This window comes from Rhipicephalus microplus, chromosome 2 (genome assembly GCF_043290135.1).
Source record: "Rhipicephalus microplus isolate Deutch F79 chromosome 2, USDA_Rmic, whole genome shotgun sequence".
Lineage (NCBI taxonomy): Eukaryota > Metazoa > Arthropoda > Arachnida > Ixodida > Ixodidae > Rhipicephalus > Rhipicephalus microplus.
Genome location: NC_134701.1, coordinates 239,373,634 through 239,397,354, shown reverse-complemented (window position 1 = coordinate 239,397,354; position 23,721 = coordinate 239,373,634). Strand labels below are relative to the sequence as shown.

Genomic DNA, 23,721 nt, shown 5'->3' with positions numbered 1-23,721 from the left:
TCTGGTGAAATTCCTCATTAAACAGTTCATCATTTGTTTCAGCTTCCCATTCTTTGTTTTATCCATACCGTATTTACTCTTGTGACGCGAGCGTGGTTGTAATGTGGGGGGTGACTTTTCAGGAAGAAAGTAATAATTAAAATAAAAAAGAATTGCGTACATATTGCACTTTTTAGACATCTTGAATTTCGGCATTCGATTTTAAAAAGGAGGACCGACTTCAGGCAGTGAAAGTGTGGAAATAAACAGGTGCTACATTTTCGTACATACGGTATGCCGTGCTATTTGGACACTTTCAGCAAAGGGAAGTTGTGCTAACTTGCTGGGATTAGAGTTCGCTTTCTGTGTAGTGAAATGTAGTTCTTTTTAAAAATGTTAGCTTGAATCCATATGGGCACTGCTACATCAAGTCAAGCTGTTGCCAAAAACTTGAGCAGCTTTGCCACCACTGGTCTCTCATATTTTAAAACATTCTCTGTCCTCGTCATGTTGTGCTGCTCAGAATTTGACGTTTTTTTTTTGATGGGTTACCTAGCTCTCTGCAATGGACTTGTTTCAACCATAGCAAAATCCACGAATACTCTCTCATTTTACTTGGTATGTGCTTTGGTAATTAGTATAGAGTGCTGCAATGTTGCTGTGGGTATAGGCATTTTTCATAAGCTACAAGTGCACTTCCCTGCACTGCATATTTTCCCAACTAATGGGGGATTCTTTCGTACTTTGTATTTTCTTTGTGCACGTGTTCAGGTTTTTCTATTATGATTTTATCAAGTGAGCTATCTTCATTTTTCAAGTCATAGTGCTAGAAAACAGCGCTTGAAGACGCTGTTTGCAGAAGTGACCAAATTCTACTTAGTTGAGCTAACTGAACTGTATAAAATCTAGCTTTACAATGAACAAAAGAATCTATGGCTTTTGTCATGTTAGGCTGTACAAATTCAGTTCATGGCAACTGTATTTTTTTTTCCTTGCTCTTTTTGCGCAGGAGTTTGCCGAACTGCTGACCATGGCCGTTAACAATGGCTTCGAAGCCGTTTATGAGCTGACCAAAATGTGCATAATCCGCATGAGCTTTGTCAAGGGCTGGGGTGCCGAGTACCACCGTCAGGATGTGACCTCTACGCCATGCTGGATTGAAGTGCACCTCTCCGGGCCCTTGCAATGGCTCGACAAGGTGCTCACGCAAATGGGCTCACCGCACAACCCCATCTCATCAGTTTCGTGACAAGACCTCTCTTCCTTCGCTCGTTTTTTCTACCGGCGGTACTCCCCTTCGTCACCTGCTTCCTGCCATTCACAGATTTCCCTCCCTTCCTACATGTTCTACAAGCAGTCTCAAGAACCCATGCATCTTCCGCAAGCGACACATCTCGTTTCTTCTCCTGGCATGTCTTGTGCTGCATTGTTTTTGGGAGTCAGCTGCACAGCACGTAGGGCGGGAACTGTGTCCTCCGGTTGCGCCGCTTGGCTCCAAGTTGGTGCCATTGTCTCTGTGTGCTAGTGCAAGGTTAAAGCAAGATTCCTGTGGTGTGGTTCCCCCAGCTTCACCGTGACAATTTTTCGTTTTTGCAAGCTCCTTCACGTGTTATATCGACGCGTGGCACTCAATGCACCCAAGCCGAGCGACTGGCGCAGTTTGTGGGGGTTTCACCACTGCGCGGGGACTCGTGTCACATTTGCTATTGATTGAGTGCACATTTGTGTTGCGTGAATTTTTTTTTGTACGTATGCAAAGAGCAGAGCCTAGAAGGGTTGTTTTTCTGGGTGGTAGCATACCAGCATCAGTACATATGTAAAGGTGTGAAGAATAGTAGTTTGGTGGACGTTTCATTATTCATGTGCTCATTCTTTAAGGATTGGACACAGATCCAGCCAGGAAGAGCCAGGAGTACACATGCAAAGCGTAGCAACATTATAGAAGAAGGGTGGGCAAAAGAAGCAGGAGTGCCATATTGTGAGCGCTTTTTACTATGTCTTAGGTACGCACTGGTAAAACAAGTGCAGGACAGTCTGTTGCAGCCTGTAGTTGTCATTAGCACAGGAAAGATTTTCATAAGGCATCCTCTATACCACTTCATCGTAAAAGAAAAACGATTTCGTTCAAGAGGTGCATTCATTGTACCTTGTGAAAGATGGGACAAGAGAGCCATCTTTAGAAGGCATGGTTAGATGTGTTGAACTTTGACATGTTCAAAGACTGCCTCATGTATGCCATTTATTTTCTCGAAGCACTGAAGAAAGCTTTATAAGAAAAAAAATGTTTAGTGACCTTCGCATGGTAAGGGTCACGGGCGAGACGCGTCGTACAGTTTTGCACGCATATGTGCAAATGGTATAGACAGCCACAGAACAAGTTTCGAGGCTGGTTCAAAAAGTTGGAGCAGTGAGGTTTCCAAGAACTCTGCGCGTTGTATCAAATGCAGTGCTGAACCATGCGTCTTCGGTTTTGCTTGTTTGTTAATGAGCCTCCTTTTGGTGTGTGAGGAATCTGCACAAGATACAAGGAACACAAAGATGGGATTCTGTACTACTGTTTGCATGTCTTAAGAGTGTAAAGGTGCTAAGAATTACATACTCTCCATCACAGCATTACTATTGCATTTTTCTTGCACCAGCTCTTAATTGTGAACTTTCGGTAGATGCTACTTGTAATTATATCAGTGGTGAATTTTAAAGAAGTGTGTAAAAAGGGTCTGTAAGAAACTACCTAAGTGTTAGAGAACGCACTCTCCTCTCCTCGTGTTTATCCCATTTCTCCTCCACCCGCTTCTCTGTATATTCTTCTTTTTTTTTGTATGCTGCTGCTACCCACATATTGTCATAGCAGGCTTTCTTTTATCTTGATGCATAGTTTTAATTTGTCCGTCTCAGTTTTTGTTGCACACTTGCCACAGCAGTTGGGTACTCTTGGTAGAAAATATTGGTATACCTTGTTTCTTTTGCAGTGTTGTGGAGGCCAATGGTGGTTGGCTCTGTGAAATTGGTTTCATTGCCGTTTTGCAGGCCTAAAAACCCTAGTGCTGCCCATGGAAAACTTCTGATCGTTCTGTTATATCACCCTCACAATTTCAAACTATTTCATGTTACAAGCTTCTTTTTTTTAATTTAAGCCTGGCTGTCATGGACATTTGAGCTCATGAGTGCCCATACCTTTGGGAGGTTTTGCATCAACCAGGGATTTTTATGCAGTTCAGAGTGCAATACGAAAAAAGAAAGCCCTCACGGCCGTGAAAGTTACTTCACTGTTTCACACTGCAATTTTGTGTTGTTTCTTGACTGAAATCGTCTGCAATTTTGCAAATAGCATTATTGAGGCTGCCTGTGTGGAAGCCATGTCTGAAACATTTAGCAACAAGAACCCTGCTCAGTAGTTCTTCAAGGACATCGCTTGGAGTTTTAGCAGATTGGACAAGAGAGAAATTTGTGCGCCCGGGCGAACTTCGCTGTTGACGTCATTCTTGTATCGTGTAGCAGTTTAGCGTGTGTACGAAATAGGTGGCAGAAAGGCTGTGCTGTAAATGGCATCCGGTTGCTAAAGTAAGCCAGGGCATGCGAAGCATCACTGAAAGTAATTGTGTTGAAATTTTTCCTTAGGGAAATTTATTTCAGTATAGGTGTGATAAGTTTTCTTGCTTGTTTTTCACTCTTCCCTTTCTACTACCAGTCATTTTATTAAACTAATAATCGCGTTTTCCAGAGTTAAGGCTGATGCCGAACATATTTGGATTAAGTAATTTGTCGGGGCATGGATGTTAGGCGTTTGCAATGATGTTAGTCCTGGTTACACCACTAATATTGGAGTTCCTGATTTATTTCAGTGTACTCTTTAATACTGGTTTTACCTTCATTCAGGTGTATAACTAACTACATGTTTTTCAAATTGAGAGATCTTTAAAGAAAGAAGTATTTCTGCTTGTCTGGGGTGCATTGCTTTTTTTTTTTTTTTTTTTTTTTGACAAGTGCAGCACGGTGGTGTGAAGACTTTCAGAAGCCCAAACGCATTTGTCTGTACAAATAGTTTTTTTTTTTTTTGGTAGCTGTTAAACGATCAGGCACTATACTATACACAGCTATCAGCTCGTATGTCAGTCTCCCCGGTTACATTAAAACTTCTAGAAATCTGGTAAACTGATAGAATCGCCAAAGCAACACCCAAAATAGCCTTGAAAACCTTTCAGAACGACTGTTTAACTCTACCAGTGCTTGCGCAGTGACAGAAATCTGCCAGTTCTTGCACGTATGATTTAGAACATGTACTTGCTGTCACTGAGTCTCCTTTTGCTTTCTTCGTACGGGCTTCACTGCAGTGCATTTGATACGCTTGATCATCCGGCACTTCAGCATTAGGGTGAAGCTGGCTTTTGGGGACTGCTGTGGGTGTCATTAGATTGGTGTGGCAGAGTGCTGGTTTGTGGCAGCAAGATCATAAATGTGGCAGCAGTGAAAGTTCCAATCAATCTAATTTCGGAGGATAGTTTCACTGTTGCTTGATATAGCATGCAACATGAATACTGTGTTGTTCAAGCCAGGAAGCCTGTTCTGTCTTCTGACTTATCCATTTGAAGCACGCCAAAAGCAAATCTTGAATGTGTAGGCCAATAACTATCGCTTCTGTTCCAGACAGCAGCATGCTTCTGGTTCTTTCTTTTTTGAGAGGTTCTGTTGTGTATCTGTCTCTTTAGTGACACCCAGGAACTTTAATTGTGAGCTGGAATTTTGGGACTGCAGTCGTTTCGTGTGGCTACCATTGCATCTGGGTTTAAAGGGACACTATAGAGGAAGACAATTTTTCGGGTATTAGTAAAGTGCAATTTCACGTTCCATAAAACACCACTCTAACCGTGACATGACGATTGGTAAGCGAGAAAACGTGCGAGAAGAAAATGCAGGTGTAGGCACCACTGAGAGATTCTTGCACCATTGTGACTTCGTAATTTTTGGGGACGTCTACTGGGTCCTACATAGCTTTTACTCGATAAAAATTATGTACATTGTCCTCTGTGGGTGCCATCGGCATAGCACTCAATATTTCAGAAAATTTCATCGAGGTAATGTCGTGAAAATACAAAACGTACATTTGGGGATTTGCTACGTCATGCACGAATATCGCGGCACGAAATTTAAATATAAAGCTTTAACCTTGATTTTCATCGCTAATAATGAATTTATGATTGTGAAACATATGGCATTTGAGTTCTTAGAGTCCAGTTCATCAATCTAAACCAAGTCATTGTTTCTCTTTAGTGTCCCTTTAAGCTCGGTAGTGTATGGGGAAGAAAGGCCCGTAGAAAATCTTCCTCCGTTGTTCCGAGCATTGGATATTAGTAAGATTGGAAATGAAGCTTCATTCTTGGTAAAGATTGTCGCCATTTTCTTTTTTTGGAAGCATCTGATCTGATGGGCATTCTGCCTTTTTTTCGCGGTAAACGCCTTCTCTGCTTGCACAATGTACTCGCAGTTCTCTGTGGCTTGCTTCTGCACAAACAGTGCGCATAACTCTTGCTTAGTAAGGGCTAGTATTATTTAGTCTCTGTGTTTCATTTGTCAATAATAGTTGGGTTTGGGGTTGCAAGACAAGTACAAAAAAAAATTTAAAAAAGCGCAATCACTTTGTTGAGTTTCGCTGTTGACGCACTCTCGACTCCGTTGCTAGTGCTTGGGATTAGTGTCTAAGTGAAATGGATTTGCGTGTTTAAAGATTTATTATTAGTCTAATTGGTGGGTGGGCATATGTTGAGAAAGCTGTTAATCAGAGCAGTGATTTGTTTTAGCTAATATTCTGTTCACACATGGCTGCAAGCTTGACAAGGTCTCGACGTAACTAACGGCTGGTTTGTTTTACAAACAAAACGCACACTCTGGCTATCTGGTGCCTGGCTTTGGCTATTGCTTTGCATATATCGAGTGACTTGCCTATAGCAGTGCACGTGCACAAGCTTTCGCTTTAGTTTTGTCCCTTACCTACTGGTGTTTTACCGCACAGATTTTACCGAGGGGCACTATTGTTTACTGTCTGTCGTTTCATCTGCGCTTTCGAGCGTGTGTTGTCGTAAGTGTTCTCAGAGGGTGCCACTACAATTTTCGGCCTATAGGCCCAATTTCAGCAACAGTGGCTATTACATTGGCATTTCTTCTATTGCCTATCTGATTGAGCTGCTCTGAGCAATTGTATTGAGCATTTCAGTTTCTGTGTGTTCGTGGTTTCATTGTTGAAGTGACGGTTGATGCAATAAGTCTTACTCTTGAATGCTGCATTACTGTTGTATTATACAGCTTTTTTGTCAGATATTTTTTTCCTGTAATATGTTCGAACATTTGTTCATTTTTGACAAGAGAAAAAAGTTTATGCATGTAATATAGCACATAAACATTAGCATTTTTTTTATTGCAATGTAGCATTTTAACTTTTTAATCGTAGCATGTTGATGCTGCTCTCGTGTACTTTTCGCACCATGTAGCAAGTTTGCTTAAGTAAGGCAAGTGTTGTTGCATGCTGCTCGTTGTTGCCATATCTGCTAACGTGGTCGGAGGTGTTCTTTCGTGTGTATAGTTATTCACTGTGCCGGTGCTGAGCACAGCGGGTATATTTAGCACAAGTCGTATACATTTTGTGGGTGGTGTACATTTACACACGTAAGGTGTGGCAGAAATGGTGCATGGCCTTGCCTTTCTCATAGGTTATCATTTGTAAATGTTTCCCAATTCCCGAGCAGTTTTGTAGTGTGGCCTATCTCTACAAGATGTTTTAAAATCTTTTGCCGTGAATGTGATTGAGGGCACAAGAAAAGCATGCCTTCAGATTGACTTCAAGGTTCTTGAGCACACGTACCCACTACGTTTTGCTGTTTATAACCAACAGAGGTGGGCTATACAGAGAAAACGAACTGCAAGCTTCAGCATTACATGCGGGGACTCTTCCATCCAGCACATGATTTTGCAAAGTGCTGCCTTTGATATGCCTTCTCTTTTTTAAAAGCTTCTATGAGATTATTATTGCTACGTGCCTTCAGCAAGGAAAGCTGGTTTTTTGCCTATCAGTGCCGCACTTTTTTTGTGCCATTTTTTGCAGGCTGCTACTGAACACGACATTCGGTGCTAGCCAATCGTGTGAACAGTTTGTTACGAATCACTTTTCCTTCGCCGCAAGTTATTTTTGCAGGAGCATGTCGCATTCAAGTCCTCAAGCTTGGCGGCCTTGTACAGTTTGTATTTGAAGCAGTTGAGTGCAGAGCAATGTGCGTGTGTGTGGTACCTTTCCTTTCGTATTTGACTGTAGCAGAAAATAAAAAAAAAACATTTCTCTGCACTTTTGTGTCGTTCTGTGGTGGTGCTTTGTGGAATGCGTGCGAATGCATTCCTTCCTCTTTGTGCGAGTGTGCCAAACATGGCGCCAAACCAGCAACCCTTTTTTTTATTTTTTTTTAAGAAAGGGCTTTCTGTGCGCCGTCATATTGCGTTCGCGCTTCCCGCACAGCCGCAACACACGTGCCGGGACTCCTACCGCACGCAAGCGGGGGACAAATAAGCCAATTGGCGACGCTCTTTCACCCTCCGCAGCGTCGCCAATTGGCTTATTTTACCTCTTGCGTGCGGTAGGGGTCCCGGCACGTGCGTTGCGGCTGTGCGGGAAACGCGTGGAACGGAGCTTATGTTCGGCGTGCCGCTCCGAGCGGAACAGGCCTTGCGGACTTGGGACGCACGGGAAAATCCGGTGGGAAAACCTACATGTAAGATGGAGGGGGAAGTATTGTATGAAACACTGGGGCAGTACGCAAGGTCTTTGCAACCGTGCGCGCGCATACGTGCGGAACCCATTGAGGATGCATAATGGCACAAGCAATGCTTCGATTGGCTGAAATTGGCCGGAATCGCTCGCAAAGTTGAGCTGGCAACGTTGGTGTGTTTACAAGCATGACGTCACAGGTTCGAGTTCCCACAACTAGCACGCACGCTCGAGAGAGATCGGCACTTGCGGTACGCCGAGGTTCGTGTGTTGCCGGGGTTTGGCGGCCCGGTGTGCCCACGATTTATTCTATACCCCGTTAGGCCAAGCTGTTGCTCGTAACGAGCCAGCCACAATCACCCTGGACACCGAGGGTAACCATTAGACCCGGTGAGAGATCTGTTAAATCAAATGTTACGCGCATCTCGCCGACTCTATCAACCACTGACTCGGTTCTCTTGAAACCGTTACGCGCTGTAATGCAATATTCAACCGACACCAACAAATCAAAGTTAACTTTGTTCTTGCGTTACATGACAAGGTATTAAAGCAGGTTGTTCCGGTTGTAGCGGCCTGCGCTATCTAATCGTCGTGGGCTTATCGGAGAAAAAATTCGGTGATCGCGGGCATTTTTTTTTTTTTTTCAGATCATGAGCTCTTCTTTAGTTGGAGTTCACGTGATTGGGGAAGCTGACATAAATCAAGCCAACCAAAAAAGCGATGTCCTGGGTGTGATTAGGTTGACAGACGTGAACGTGAACCTCAAAAATGTGAGGGAACTTATGGCCCATGAGCTACCGACATTCCACCGCGACTTTCTGTTCCTGACACAAGAAAGGTGAGCCCGCAACTTCCTTTCGTATACGCGCATGCGTTGTGCTTAAACAATTGGCTTAAATTGCGGGAGAAAAATGAAGTTTATTGTAAATGCCTAAGTTGTGAATTGTTCTGGCGCCATCAGAAGCAGTTGCCGACGAAGAACTCCCATTCAGTTTCAAAGTCAGTGAAGTTTGTCTTCCTCGTAGGATTCCCGTGTTGAAGCATCAGGAAGAGCACATAAGTGCCATCGATGTTCTGAATGGTACCAACGCTCTTTTTGTTACGAGGAACTTTGGTAAGTACATGCGCTGCTCTAATGACGCAACTTAAGACGACCGGCTTTCGTACTGGACGTCGCATATATTCCATTCCTCCTTTTCAGATCGATGGCGAATCGGAATTAAAAAAGCTGGTGGCTCTGTTATTGGCTTTATTTTTGCCGATCGGAACCTCAGTGTAACGGACCTTCGTTCCGAAATAAATGAGCAGGCGAGTGTTGATTTGTTGCAGTAGTCTTGCACCTCTACTCTTTCTGTGGCACTTTTGCAGCTTATGCTGAAGTGTTCTTCATTTCCGTTTTCCTGACAACGTAGCTTTTAGATGGAGAGTTCGCCTTCTGTGACAGGAATGGCTGGCCCGTGCTCAGTAATCAAGAGCAGGCGCTCTTTGCTTGGGATGTGATTTGTCAAGGTGTTGTAACGATTCAGCTGCCACAGAACAAGGTCACCACGCCACTTCACTTACGGGGTAGCAAGGACTGCAGAAAGCGCAAGAAACACAGGTATATTCGCTCTTATATGGCCAACATCTTTTCTTCACCAGCTATATACTTCCTGCTGCACAGACTGTTTCTCTCATTGATTTTTGTTTTCAGTACTGGCTTCACAATACAGGAGTTCTCGAAGAAAGACATTGTGATAAGTTATGCACGCAGCGAAGCCGACGAACATGCAAGGAAGCTCAAAGCACAGTTGGAGGTTTTGGGAGCGCAAGTATTTTTGGTATGTCATAAAATAATTCTTTACACATGTTCTGTTTTAGTTCATATTTCATTTGTGTTAAAATCTTGTTTACTTGATTGTGCATGAAAAAGTTCAAAAGTTCAAGCTCCTTCCTATCCTTGAATTTACAAAATTTTTCGGGACCACAAAAACAACCTAATGCAGAGCACCTAATCTATTTTGCAGAATTGGGTAGCTCGGTCCTTGCCAAACTCAAATTGCATTCTTTTAACAGTTGTAAGCTTCAATTAGTGAAATATTAACTTTAAATTATAGAATAACTTTTTATACCTGTGGAGAGTAATGGCTCGAGCAAGGAGACAACAAGATGGTACTGTACAGCAATCTTCAAATTTGCATGAGAAAAGCTAAATTGGATTATGTCAAATGCATTGAATTATAAGAATTGTGCATGAGATGGACTTAAGAAATATGTGTAAATGGGATGGCTATTACGACCAGGCACAACTAAACTGCTCTGAATGATGTACGTTGTTTTGGTTCGAAATATTCGACCGTACAACGGGCCATCTCTTGAGTACTAATATGAAAGGAAACAGTAGAGCAGCTGTTAGGTGTGGTCATAATTTCAAAAAGAAACAGTGAATGGTAATTGTTGCAGATGCTTACGTTTTGATCGCTTAGTCAAGGGTATCCCACATCACTAACGCTGACAACCTTTTTCTTTTAATTATTTATTCAGCACGGATACAACTCATTTGCTCATTTCCCGTTTCATGATCTGCCTGGCCTTCTTGAACAATTTATTTTCTGCCTTACAGCTGTACAACTTTCCAACACTAGAGAGTTGAAGGCACTTAGCGCTGCCCACTTCTAAAGTCACATATATTATACCATGTCCTAGCTGCTTTGTCTGCTGCACTTGAAAAGTAATCAGGAGTGATTCACACTATATTTTTACAGCACACTTTCACGTGGTGGAATTTTACACTGGGCATATTTCGGATAGTCAGCAGCTATAGTGTAGGTCTGATAAACTTGCATGACAGCTTTTGTTGTCGTTGTTTTATGTAATATTGCGTGTGTTAATTTTTTTGCTTCAGAGTTACATTTTTGAGGAACCACAGGGGTTATGTACAAGTGACACTTCATTTTTTTCATGCAGTAGCTCAGTTTAGCATTTACCCCTGGTAGTGAACTACTGGCTAAGGTGACGCAGTGCTAAGCAATAGGGCACTAGTATCGTTTCCGGCCATGGCAGCCACATATTGATGGAGAGGTGGGGGCAAAAATGTGAGAACATTTGTGTACTTATATATAAAGGGCCCCTGACAGAGAATTTTTCAGAACATGAATTGAGACAATGCCTTTAATAGAGGGATTCTGTATTGTGTTGGGCAAAACAAACCATGTTTTTTTCATTAAATGTGAATTTGTATTTTTTGTTTCTTCATTCAAAATTACTTTTGGCACCTCTGGTGGCAAAAAAGTGACCATGCAGATGTACCTGTTGCAAATAAAGGAGAAAAAAGGGGCGGCTGGCACGAGCCGCGGGCGCTGACTCGCTCGGTTGTTCCGTTCACCTTCGATGTAGCCAGACAATCGGGTTCGGGTCTCCTTCTTCATTTCTCACAGTTCGTTCTGATGCTGAAACCCACCCGGTCATCTGGCCGTCGTCTTTCAACAATGGGCCAACTCCGAGTACAGCGTGGCTTCTACCGGACAGCCATCACCAAGGCAATGTCGACTCTCAACACCCTACTGGCAGACTTGATGGCCCCTGCTCACAGGCTCCAGGAGCTCATGGACATCATTGTGGCAAAACATGCCCACCTCTTCACCTTCGACTAGGAGATTCAAGCTGCGCTACACGGGGAGGACCTCGAGGCAGACTTAACCACCGCCAGCAAATACGAAGATCGGGTCATCTGCACTAGAGGAAGGATTTGACACGCAACCAAACCCCGCCGCGGTGGTCTAGTGGCTAAGGTACTCGGCTGCTGACCCGCAGGTCGCGGGTTCGATTCCCGGCTGCGGCGGCTGCATTTCCGATGGAAGCGGAAATGTTGTAGGCCCGTGTACTCAGATTTGGGTGCACGTTAAAGAACCCCAGGTGGTCAAAATTTCCGGAGTCCTCCACTACGGCGTCTCTCATAATCAAATGATGGTTTTGGGACGTTAAACCCCACAAATCAATCAATTGACACGCAACCAAGCCGCAGTCGCCAACCCCACCAGCATACGTCGACTTCACAACCACTCCACTCAGTGACCCCCTTGCAGGCACATCGCAGCCCTCCGAGACCTTGCCTTCGCCCGGCCTTGCGACACGCACGACGCCGTCTCACCTCCCACTGCCCAAGCTGCAGATCCCGAGTTTCTCAGGCGAACGACGTGACTGGCAGGGAATTCGGGACCAGTTCAAGCCAGTATCCACAACGATGACTGGATCACAAAAATTGACAGGTTCCAATACTTATTGACATATCTGACTGGGGCAGCGAAGGCAGCCATTCAAGGTATTCGCTTGGCCGAAGCGAACTATGACGTCGCCACTCAGATCCTGTCAGACCACTTCGGTCGTCGCAACATGCTAGTCGATGACCATCTCGACAGTTTGCTCTCAGTCGCACCAGTTCGAAGTTCCGCAGAAGTGACTCTGTTAAGAAATCTCCATGATAAAGCTACACTCCGCACCAACGCCCGGAAGATCTCGGAGTATCTCCAGGCTAGTATGCCACGGTGCTGCAGCGTGTTCTCTGAAAAGCGTTAGCTCCAGACCTCAGTATCCTCTATCGCCAACGGCAAAAGGTAGCCATGCTAACTAGGAACGGCACAGCATCGCAGGAAGCCCGGTCACATGTGAAAGACCTTCTGAGTTTCATCGAAGTACAAGTAGAGATACGGGAGGAAAGTGGCCTCCAGGAACCGATATCTACCAGCTGGAGGCCTCCGCAGCAAGACTTGCATATCCGTCAGCCACCCTTGCCCTCCGCTGTGGCTTTATCAGCAGAACTTCGATCCCCACACTCACACCCCTGCGTCCTGTGCAGCTCTCTTGAACACACTGTTCAAGATTGCTCCAAATGTTTTCCTCTGGAAGAGATGGGGAAGAAGCTTCATGTAGAAAAGCTATGCTTTCGCTGCGCCAAACACAATCACTTCGCCAATTATTGCCGCGCCGCCAGAACCCTGCAATGCCGCCGATGCATGGCACGACATTTAACTTCGTTGTGCGACATTAATAATGTAACAAACGACTCGCAGAGTACGAACAACCCCTCGACACAAGATCACGCATCAGGGTCCATTACCACCCTTTCTCTGGCCGTAACTTCGCTTTCGGCCAGCTTCACGACGCCTCTCATATCAACGTCGCAGCAGACGGCGACTTTGCCTGCGACTGGCCACACGACTCCTTTCGTCTCAACGTTGCAGCAGACTGCGACTTCGTCTTCGTCCGGTCTGTCAACTCCTCTCGCTTCGAGACGTTGCAGCAGGCCGCGACTTCGTCGTCAACCGGCATCACGATTCCTCTCGTCTCGTCCTCCCAGCGGGCCGCAACATTACCTTCTCAAGGCTTCCTGACTGCCTCGCCAGTATCTCGCTTTAGACTAACCCAGGCTACGCAGTTCATCGCGCACAAGCCTACAGAGAACTTGCCTCAAACCCAGCCCCACCAGTTGAAGAGTTCCGGGTACACTCTGGAAGAACTATCGCAGTCCACGCGATCCACAGTGCTTGGGTGCAAGGACTCGTTCGCAAGGTGCACCATGAATGGTTTGATGGCTAAAGAAATTCCTGGGTGAACCATGTGCATCAACTCTAAAACTCCGGCTTCCCACAACCTGAGCCGCTGCTTGGCAACTCCGTTCTACTTTCGTGAACCAGACAACTAACTCTTGTACTATCCATCACGCGGTACCATGTGCCTTAAGGACTTGCCCCAGAAGCAACAATACGAGTAGTCCAATTACTCTCCCTACATGTCCCCCAAGCCCGATACTGGGGGCAGGATTTCGAGTTCGTCTTCCACCAAGTCCAAGGAAGTAGACGATCTAGACAGTGAGCTGCAGCGCCGCTATGAGCTGCACTCAACCAAATATGTGCACCCCACAACCGCTTGCGACACCGTCAAACATCACCAGAAGATGGCGCCTGACTACAGAGACCTTCGCTGGATATATGATTGTCACACCCCACAGCTGCAGTACTGCGACATGTGCATCATGCAGAAAACAGGCGGCAACGAGAACTCTCGCGAAGCGGGGCTCACTGTTACCGACAGGTTGTCCGCGGTGCCGTAACAGAGACCGACAATGTGCTACCAGCAACAGCGCACACGGACGAACCTCTGCTTCTCTCGAAAGTGGCAGAGATTCCTGGCCTTGGCGAGGTCGCCACCTGACAGAACCAGGATGCATCGGTGTCATCGTCGAGGGAGGAAGAAGCTTTGTCCGGGATTTAGAAGTCTTCATGCAGGTCGGATGCACCTGCGAACCAAGCAAATGCGAAAGACTTCCCGACTTCCGAAGTGGACAAGCAGCAAATGACCGCGCAGCATATACAGAATTTTCGGACGCAACACCAGTAGCAGAGGACGAATATCACTCTGAAGGGGTGCTCAAATTATCAGAAAACCTCTCGAATCTACAAAAGCAAGCGAAGATCAGACTCATCCTACTACAAGTGACTAAAAAAGCGTAAAGTTCTCAGTATAACCTGAAGATGGCAAAAAACGTGACCATGAATTCATCTCGGAACTACAGTGAGTATGATCGACTGCCTCCACAAGACAAGCCACCGCCTCCCCAAGCTTCATCGTCGTTGGCAAAGCACGCCATCATCTCCGTGTAACACTACCCCCTTCACTCTTTTCACATTCCCCTTTCACTCGTTGGCAGCTCGTTCGTTAATGTCTGTCTGAACTTCTGCCCCTGTGCACCTGAACATTGCCCCGAGTTTGCAGGCCACGGGAGTGTGCTGCAAATAAATTAGAAAGAAGGGGCGGTGAGTATGAGCACGAGCAGCGGGCGCTGGCCCGCTCAGTTTTTCCGTTCACCTTCGATGCAGCCAGATGATCAGGTCAGGGTCTTTTCTTCGTTCTTCACAGTACCTATCACGCGACCTTTTAAAGGTGTTAACTATAGTCTCTATATTAGCATTGAAAAGCAGCACACTTTTTATATAATTTTTTTAACAAAAAGTTGCAGATATGCATTCGTTATCACTGAGCAGAATAGTGGTGTGGCCTTCGCTTGACATCTGACTAGATGCTCGTGAATGGCAGCATGAATGTTGTTAGCTGAGGGCCTAGTGGCGGCTGCTGATGTGTTAGAAAAGTACAAAGAGCACATGGTGGCTTTAGAGAGTGCCTCCAGCTATGTGTTGCCGCAACCAATCATGGAGGCTACGAGCAGCTGGCTCGAGAGCCTGTAGAGAGATCTCGTGTGGCTAGGAACGTTCGGAAAACTTATTCTGCCTGCCCTTTATATTTCAAAATGGTTAGAAATGTTAATATGAAGGTGGTTAACGAAAGTTTCAGCCACTCCTGGGAAAACAAAACCTTGAACATAATGAGAGGAGGGCTGTTGGCCTCGTCATTGCTTCACAGTATTGCTGGAGGATGTGTACGTACAGTTCAGGAGCTTTTTGGTTAGAAAAATGCTGCTTATAAAATTAACACGCACTTCGAGGATCAACCACTGCAGCTAGACGTACGAAGGGTGACCTATCTATTTGCCGTGAGAAGCTGGGTTGAGGAAAATCGGTTGTCAAGCCCTTTATAGTTTGGAGCAGCATTAGCATTAGTCAGCGATGGTAGAAGTTGAAGACACCAGGTTCACTATGGTATGTTGATGGGGAAAACTGAGCAATTATTTTTTCTCACTGGTGCTGCACTGCGTTGCCTTGATGCATCTGCATTTGCTCAACTTATGGCTAAACCAAACACCTAGAAAGCTGGCCATGCTCAGAATTTTTATTAGGCAGTATCACAATCGTCTGTGAATTTCGTTCATTTAGTGTCAGTTTAAAATAAATGGTTTCCAGAATGGCTTATTCAATCTTTGTTTCACAAACATAATAATAAAAACATTGTGATATCTGAATAGCCCGCAGGGGCGCGTGCGCAAGCAGGCGCTTGGTGTGTGGCGACACCACGGACCCGAGCTAACGGGGGAGTTTTGACTCCCTCCCACGCCTAGCCGTGCGTGGCTTTGCCGTGTCCGGGGAAAAGGGGATCCTGGGGGTTGAGCCGACGCTGGGTGATTGGACCTTTAAGGCCCCCCGGCAGAGACAACACAGCCCTTTGGCCCCAGCTTCACGTAGACGGCACGCCTGGGCTGACCCACCCAGGGGAAATTGGCAGTCGCCTTTTCCTATCTCTCTCTCCCTACATCTTCGTCTTTCTTACTTTTTTAGCTTTCCTGTCTACTTCTCTCTTCTGCTTACTTCCAATTTTCTCGGCGGCAAGGGTTAACCCTGTGCAAATAGCCTACCTTGGCGGGTCAGGCACTGCGCCGTGTCGCCTGTAGGCAGACAGAAATTAGGTGCCTTCTTCCTTTTCCTCATGAACCACTAACAACAACAACATTGGGTTATAGCAGGGTTGTACGGCTGACGTCTGCAAGCTTTCAGCATCCGCAAACTTGCAGCGTCCCCTCGTTGGGCTCCGTTGTGGGTGGCCGCCAACGCTGCTGAACAACATACAATTATCATGCACAAAGCATTCCCTTTACTTAGTGATTGTGCCTTCTCAAAGCGGGTACGCACCGAAGATATCAATTTTTTCATCCGGCCAAGACAAATCTTTCCTCATTTCCACGTTATACACTGCGAAAAAACTAACAAGCAAGCCAGAACTGTATCCCCCTTCATAGTGGCTAGACGCTTAACCGGAACTCTCGGTGCCGGGTACAAGGTTACCAAAATGGCCAGCGGAGATCTACTCCTTGAGATACGTGACAAAGACCAATTCGATAAACTGAACACCCTCACAACGTTTGGAAACACACCCATCAGTATTACGCCACACAGGTCCATGAACTCATCTTGCGGGGTCGTATCGGACGCACATTTGCTTGACCTGGCCGAAGCTGAACTTCTGGAAGGATGGAAGAGCCAGAACGTGACAAACGTACAGCGTATTAAGATAAGAAGAGATCAAAAAGAAATACCAACCAAACACTTAGTACTGACCTTTGCTTCGAGTGATTTGCCGGAAACCATTCAGACTGGGTATACAAAGACATTCGTGAGGCCATATATTCCCAACTCCCGCCGTTGCTTCCAATGTCAGAGATATGGCCACGGCTCGCAAAGCTGTCGTGGGCGGAAAACTTGTTCTCTGTGTGGAGTCGTGGGCCGTGCGTCCGACAACTGCGAAGCACCTGCACACTGTGTGAACTGTGGTGGTAATCATGCCGCGTACTCACGTTCCTGTTCTTTCTGGAAAAAAGAAAAATAGATCATCACTTTAAAGATAAAAGAAAACATTACATTTAAAGAAGCAAGAAAAAGAGTCTCGCCATTTTATGGCCCCACATATGCTGATGCGGCGCGCCAGGGGGCAGTGTCGCACCAGCCCTCGCCACTCCTTCGGCCTGCGCAGAGCGAGCCATTGGCTGTGGTGCCTGCTCCCAAGGCGGAAGTAGTTGAGTCTACTCCGCCTGCTATTGAACAGAGACCAGAGACTCCAGGGTCCTCGGGTCTCAAGGCCTCCCCTCGCCAGGCGAGGCCCAAGCTTCGAAAAACCAGCTCGCATGAGCGGGCATCCAGTGCCTCCGAGGAGGCAATAGATACGGCGGAACCCCTGGTGCCAAAAGAACGGCGCGGCTCTCTGGAGCGCGTCAAGAGAACTAAAAAGCTTATAACAGGGCCTGATAATAGCCCTGTTACTTGAGCTCGACCTTTCAGCTTAAACAAGTCACTCCCTTAACGTACACACAGCACTACTTTACTTCCAATACGGAAACACAAATTATACATTGGAACGTCAGAGGACTGCTTAAGAACCTCGACGACGTACAAGAGCTTTTATACAAACACTCACCTCAAGTGCTGTGTGTACAGGAAACACACCTAAAATCCTCCAATGCAAATTTTTTACGTGCTTACGTCATATACCGAAAGGACCGAAATGATGCTGTGGCGTCATCCGGTGGCGTAGCCATTATTATTAACCAAGGAGTAGCGTGTACACATTTACCACTCCAGACATCCCTTGAGGCGGTGGCTGTTCGAGCGGTACTTTTAAACAAACTCGTCACCATCTGCTCTTTGTATGTACCTCCTCACCACCGTCTTGAAAGACGTGAATTTCAGTCTTTAATAGACGAACTGCCCGAACCTTATTTGCTTCTTGGGGACCTAAATGCACATAGTGGACTGTGGGGTGATTCTCGCTGTGATGCACGAGGTCGTCTCATTGAACAATTTCTCTTCTCTTCCGGTGCCTGTTTGTTGAATAGGAAAGAGCCAACATACTATAACGTTGCCAACAAAACTTACTCGTCTATAGACCTCAGCATCGTATCACCTTCACTCCTACCCCTACTTAAATGGAAAATCATAAATAATCTATATGGAAGTGACCATTTTCCTGTAGTGTTGAGTTCACAAACAACATATGAATGTCCTCTACATGTTCCCAAATGGCTGATAAACAAAGCAGACTGGGAACAGTTCCATAACACCACACGTTTGAGTTGGACAGACATATGTAGGTTAAACATAGATGAAGCTGTGCAGTACTTCACAGCTTTTCTAACTGACGCAGCAGCCAAGTGCATACCGCAAACATCTGGAATGCCCGGCAAACGACACGTCCCATGGTGGAACACAGAGTGTCGTAATGCGCGAAAGGAACAGAACAGGGCATGGAGGTTGCTTCGGAACTCACCAACAGCCGAAAATCTTGACACCTTCAAGAAAATAAAGTCTCAAGGCAGGAGAAGGCGTCAGCAAGCCAGAAGAGAAAGCTGGCAGAATTTTTTGTCAGGGATCAATTCATACACACAGGAGGCTAAAGTCTGGAACATGGTCAGTAGGATAGCAGGAAAACAAGTACACACTTCCACTCGTAAACACTCAGGGTGGTACCTTGGAAGATCAGGCAAACTTCCTCGGTGCACACTTTGAACGGGTATCCAGCTCGTCCCACTATAATGACACTTTCCAAAAATACAGAACAAGAATAGAAAAGCAGAAACTAGAACACAAATCCACTAGATACGAGGCATATAACCAAGCTTTCAGTCTAGCTGAGCTCCGAACATCTCTAAACTCCTGCAGTACTTCTGCCTCAGGTTCTGACCGTGTGCTGTATGAAATGTTAAAAAACCTACCAGCCGAAACACGAAAAACCTTACTTTGTTTGTACAATGCTATCTGGTTTTCTGGCACTATCCCTACCTCCTGGAAAGAGGCTATTATTATTCCCATTTTGAAAGAGGGCAAGGACCCTTCTTTAGCTTCAAGTTATAGGCCTATTGCACTTACAAGCTGCTTGTGCAAAGTCTTCGAAAAAATGATAAACTGCCGACTTGTACATATCCTTGAAACAGACAATTTGCTCGACCCATTTCAGTGCGGGTTTCGAGAAAGTAGATCCACCACAGACCACCTTGTTCGTATCGAGGCACAGATCAGAGACGCCTTCGTCCATAAACAATATTTTCTCTCTGTGTTCCTCGATATCGAAAAGGCTTATGATACAACATGGCGTTTGGGAATTCTAAGAGACCTGTCCCACCTTTGTGTGCGTGGAAGAATGTTTCATATAATCGAAAGTTACCTGTCAAACCGGACATTCCGTGTCCGTTTGGGCAGTGTGCTCTCCCAAACATTTGTCCCGGAAACAGGCGTGCCACAAGGTGGTGTGCTTAGTAGCACACTTTTTATTATCAAAATGAATTCTTTGTACTTGTCCATCCCCCGCAATATGTTCTATTGTACATATGTCGACGACGTTCAGCTTGGCTTCAAGTCATGCAACTTGGCAATGTGTGAGTGGCAGGTTCAGCTGGGTTTAAACAAGGTCTCCAAATGGGCAGATGAAAACGGATTTCGACTTGACCCACAAAAAAGCACGTGTGTCTTGTTCTCTCGAAAGAGAGGCATGCACTCGGAACCTGACATTCGACTGAACGGGCAACGTCTGTCCGTCAAAGCCGAGCATAAATTCTTAGGCTTAATCTTGGACAACAAGTTGACCTTCGTACCGCACATCAAGTATTTAAAAACGAAATGTTTAAAAGCCATGAATGTTATAAAAGTGTTGTCACGTACTACTTGGGGTAGTGATAGGCAATGCCTCATGAATCTGTATTGAAGCTTCATTCGCACCCGCTTAGATTATGGGGCCGTTGTTTATCAGTCTACAACTCAAAGTGCTTTGAAGATGCTGGACCCCGTGCACCATTTGGGCATCCGCCTTTCTACGGGTGCTTTTCGCACCAGCCCCGTAGAAAGCCTTTATGTTGAGTCAAATGAGTGGTCGCTTCATCTGCAGAGAACTTATATGTCCTTTGTTTATTCCCTTACGGTGAATGAAAGGAGATAAGAAGCACCCCTCATGCTCTACTATTAATGATTTGTCGAGCTCGTTCTGTTTCAAAACAGGCCTTCGATGAGGCAGCCCTTCTCAGTTCGCCTGAAAAGTCTAGCTGAGGAAACTAAGGTCTCACTTGAACACAGTTTAATGGCTCCTGTAGCATATCCGCCACCGTGGCAATGGCAGACTATAGACTGCGATATGTCCTTTCTAGAAGTTAAAAAACATGCGCCTATTGCCCATATCCGAACATACTTCCTGGAACTTCAACACAAATACATACGTCCTGAGTTCTTTACAGATGCCTCCAAGTCCAACTCCTCTGTGTCCTACGCTGCTGTCGGCCCATCCTTTTCGGATACTGGCCCTCTACATCCAGGCACAAGTATCTTCACAGCGGAAGCTTATGCGATACTTGTGGCAGCTAAACACATCAAACAGTTACAAATACAAAAAGCAGTAATTTATACAGACTCCCTCAGTGTGGTAACCGCTCTGCACAGTCTTAAAAAACAAAAAAACCCGGTCCTTGTCTCACTTTACTCCATTTTGTGCACACTCTACACACTCAAACAACATGTTGTAGTGTGCTGGGTGCCAGGGCACCGTGAGATCCAAGGCAACGTGAGGGCGGATCAGCTCGCTGCATCCGTCCACAAAAGCACTGCTCCTACACCCATATTAATCCTGGCCCTTGATCTTAAGCCGTCTCTCAAACGAAACCTCAGGGACTACTGGCAGAGCAAGTCGGATACACACACACAAAACAAACTACACATTATTAAGCCACACCTTGGTCATTGGCTGCCAGTATCAAAATCGCGTCATACAGAGGTAATACTAACGAGACTGAGGATAGGACACACATACACGACACACATATATCTTTTGTCCGGTGGCGATCCACCATTGTGTGACAGATGTGGTGAAGCATTAACAGTCCTTCACATGTTAATTCAGTGCAAACACTTAGAAACTCTAAGAAAACAGCATTTTCCACTACCCTACCGACAACATATACCTTTACACCCTGCAATGTTCGTTGGTAGGGAACCGCTCTTTAGTTATAAATCATTGTTAGCGTTTTTAAAAGAAATTCATAATTTTCATATCGTATACCCGGGCATTCCGTAGCACGACCTCTCCAGAGAGGTTTTCGCTGTGGTGGCTACACAACAAAGCACTTGCCTCACGGCCCTTGGACGCAAGGGTATGAACGAGTGAGGCACTTGTGCTAATGCCGTACATGTCCACCATCGTTTTTATTATCACCAACTTTGGTCATCTATTCGCACCACACACACCTTTCACGGCATCGTCATGATTTTATTACTTGTATGTTTTTACCCGCCTTACCGCGAGCAATTTTATGGCCCTTATACAGCCGCTAATCACAATCATTGTCCACATTCCTTGTCCCATGAACTGGCGCTCTTTGGCCATCAAATGGCCCTTGCGTCAAAAAACACCATATATCATCATATCTGAATAACCCGTTACCCATTATGCTTCCATGTAATTTACTGGAATTGATTTTGTACACCAATAAAAGATCTATTGTGGTGATGTAGCTAGCATCACCGCTGTATTTTCCTGTGCAATATTTTAATGCCATGAGCTTTTATGTCCACAGGCTGTTAGTAGTTAGTGACAAATGTGCTGTGGCAGGTCATCAAGAAAATAATTATCTGTTTGCCCAGCTCAGTAATAATCATTCCACGGATATCTCTTTGAAAGGACCAAGATGACATTGTGCCTGGTGATGACTGGCAGAACAAACTGAATGATGCCATCCAAAACTGTACAATATTTGTTCCCTTGGTGACTGCGAGATATGGAAACACCACGTACACTAATAAAGAGGTATGTGATCGCGTTAATGTATTTCTTTTTCCTAAATTCCTGCTCATCAGTTAAGTGTCATTTGCTTCTTTCAGATAGCTTGTTCAGTGATAAGTCAGCTAAGGTGATCACATTTGGGAGCTTGCAGGTTGACAGCACGAGATATAGTCATCTGCTTATTACATGCTTTCGTTCAATATTGTAGTGATGAAACATCGTTTGCCTTTATCACTGGCAGCCTTCACAAATAACTGTGTCAGGGCATGCCTCATAGTTGCTGTGATAAAGACAAGTCTACCTGTCTCCAGCGGGATTAGTTTTGTAGCGAGAGCTGCATTGGCCGTATTCCCACCATTTCGGTGCGGCTGGTGGCGGCACCATGAGCTGAGCCGCTGCCTAGCAACCACCGCAGCTGGTAGCGCTGCTCGCCGCACCATCTGGCATGAAGTCAGAGGAAGAGCCAGTGAAGCTGTGTTGCAAGAGCAGAGAAACTGGCGTTGCATCGTACGTATAGAAGGGGCGGCTAGGTGGGATTTCTCGACAGATATGGAAAGTGAGACTGAGAGACTGAAAGGTGCCACGCTTCGTCGATGGAACGAAACTAAGACGAGGTAGCGAGCTGAGGAGACAGAATAACAATGAAGCCGAACGCCTCGAGGAGTGTAATCATATAGAGAACGAAGCTAAACAATCAGATTAACCGTACTCTCTCTCGGCACCAGTGTTCAGTTATATTTCATCACTTCAGCCCTTCATCACTTCTCTTGAACTTTTCTTTGATTTATTTTACTTTAAGTGGCATTGCTTGTGATAAGAATGCTTGAATGACTAAATGATTGCTTATTAAGGACATCGATGTTGCTTTGTTTGTGTCATGTTCCCTTTGACCACCCTCGACCGGTGGAGAATGTCATTTCTGCACTTATGGCAGACCTCTCTGTAAACTAATTTGCGATTAATGTTAGTGATGAATTGTTACACCTGAAGGTCATATGAAGCAGTATTTTCTGCTTCATACGGTGCCTGTGATGATTAATTTTTCAAAGTTTATTGTGCGAATGAGATATTTGCCTGTGGCAATTAGGATAGATAAGCTTCTTGAGCTGAGTTACCTTAAGTGGCTGGTTTTACTTAGTTTGACAAATAAATGACATTTCACTGAAGAATTTGTTAATAATTCTTTGGGGCTTTTGTTATATTTCATATTTTAACAACTCTAGCGATGTACCTTTTTTACACATTACATCGAAGCATAGAGTAGAACATCAAAACTGGAGCTTTGATATTGTCACGTTTCTTAAGATAAACTTGGTTTATTGGGTTCGTTGAGTCGACTAGCCAAGCAGCAGCTCAAACAGATCGTCTTTTTCTTCTTCCACTCCCGGATCTCACCCAAGCATATCAGGTGGCATTAGTCTCCCCTTTGAAAGCATCGACTCGATGCTCGTAACGAAAAAAAAATGAAGGCATACACACGCAGATACAGAGAACCAAAGGAGGGAGAGTGCCAGTACTCGCAGCGCAAATGAGGAAATTGCGCCAATGCTTGCGCCAAGCGCAAAAACAAAAGGCATAAAAACACAGGAGAACACGAACAGCAGCAGCAGCAGCACAATGTCACGGCTTGTCGCAACACGTGAACCACAAGGGCTACTGTGTGAAGTACGTACAGCCTAACGACATGCATGGTTTCGGGTCGAAGCTGTCGACGAGAAGACGCTGCGCCGTCCGGAAATACCTCGTAGGTAAGATCGGTGACACGTCTAAGAACCTTGTACGATCCAAAATAACGGCTTAGGAGTTTTTCGGATAAGCCT

At 45.4% G+C, this 23,721-nt stretch overlaps 2 protein-coding genes across 6 annotated transcripts in view; both read left to right on the top strand.

Moving 5' to 3' along the window:
* Positions 1–7,309, top strand: part of Mad (mothers against decapentaplegic homolog 1) — a 48,423-nt gene extending 41,114 nt beyond the window's left edge. For all 4 annotated transcript variants that reach the window (XM_075878200.1, XM_037421296.2, XM_075878207.1 and 1 more), the window contains exon 8: positions 989–7,309. In XM_075878200.1, coding sequence (XP_075734315.1) covers positions 989–1,228 — 240 coding nt within the window. In that variant the 3' untranslated portion in view covers positions 1,229–7,309. The remainder of the gene's footprint in view (positions 1–988) is intronic.
* Positions 7,310–7,831: 522 nt separating this feature from the next.
* LOC119170210 (uncharacterized) overlaps positions 7,832–23,721 on the top strand; it is a 40,743-nt gene continuing 24,853 nt past the window's right edge. The window contains exons 1-7 of one of the 2 annotated variants that reach the window (XM_037421298.2): positions 7,832–8,116; positions 8,374–8,564; positions 8,752–8,840; positions 8,928–9,034; positions 9,139–9,326; positions 9,420–9,546; positions 21,800–21,925. In XM_037421298.2, coding sequence (XP_037277195.2) covers positions 8,377–8,564; positions 8,752–8,840; positions 8,928–9,034; positions 9,139–9,326; positions 9,420–9,546; positions 21,800–21,925 — 825 coding nt within the window. In that variant the 5' untranslated portion in view covers positions 7,832–8,116; positions 8,374–8,376. The remainder of the gene's footprint in view (positions 8,117–8,373; positions 8,565–8,751; positions 8,841–8,927; positions 9,035–9,138; positions 9,327–9,419; positions 9,547–21,799; positions 21,926–23,721) is intronic. The other variant, XM_037421297.2, reaches the window with a different exon arrangement.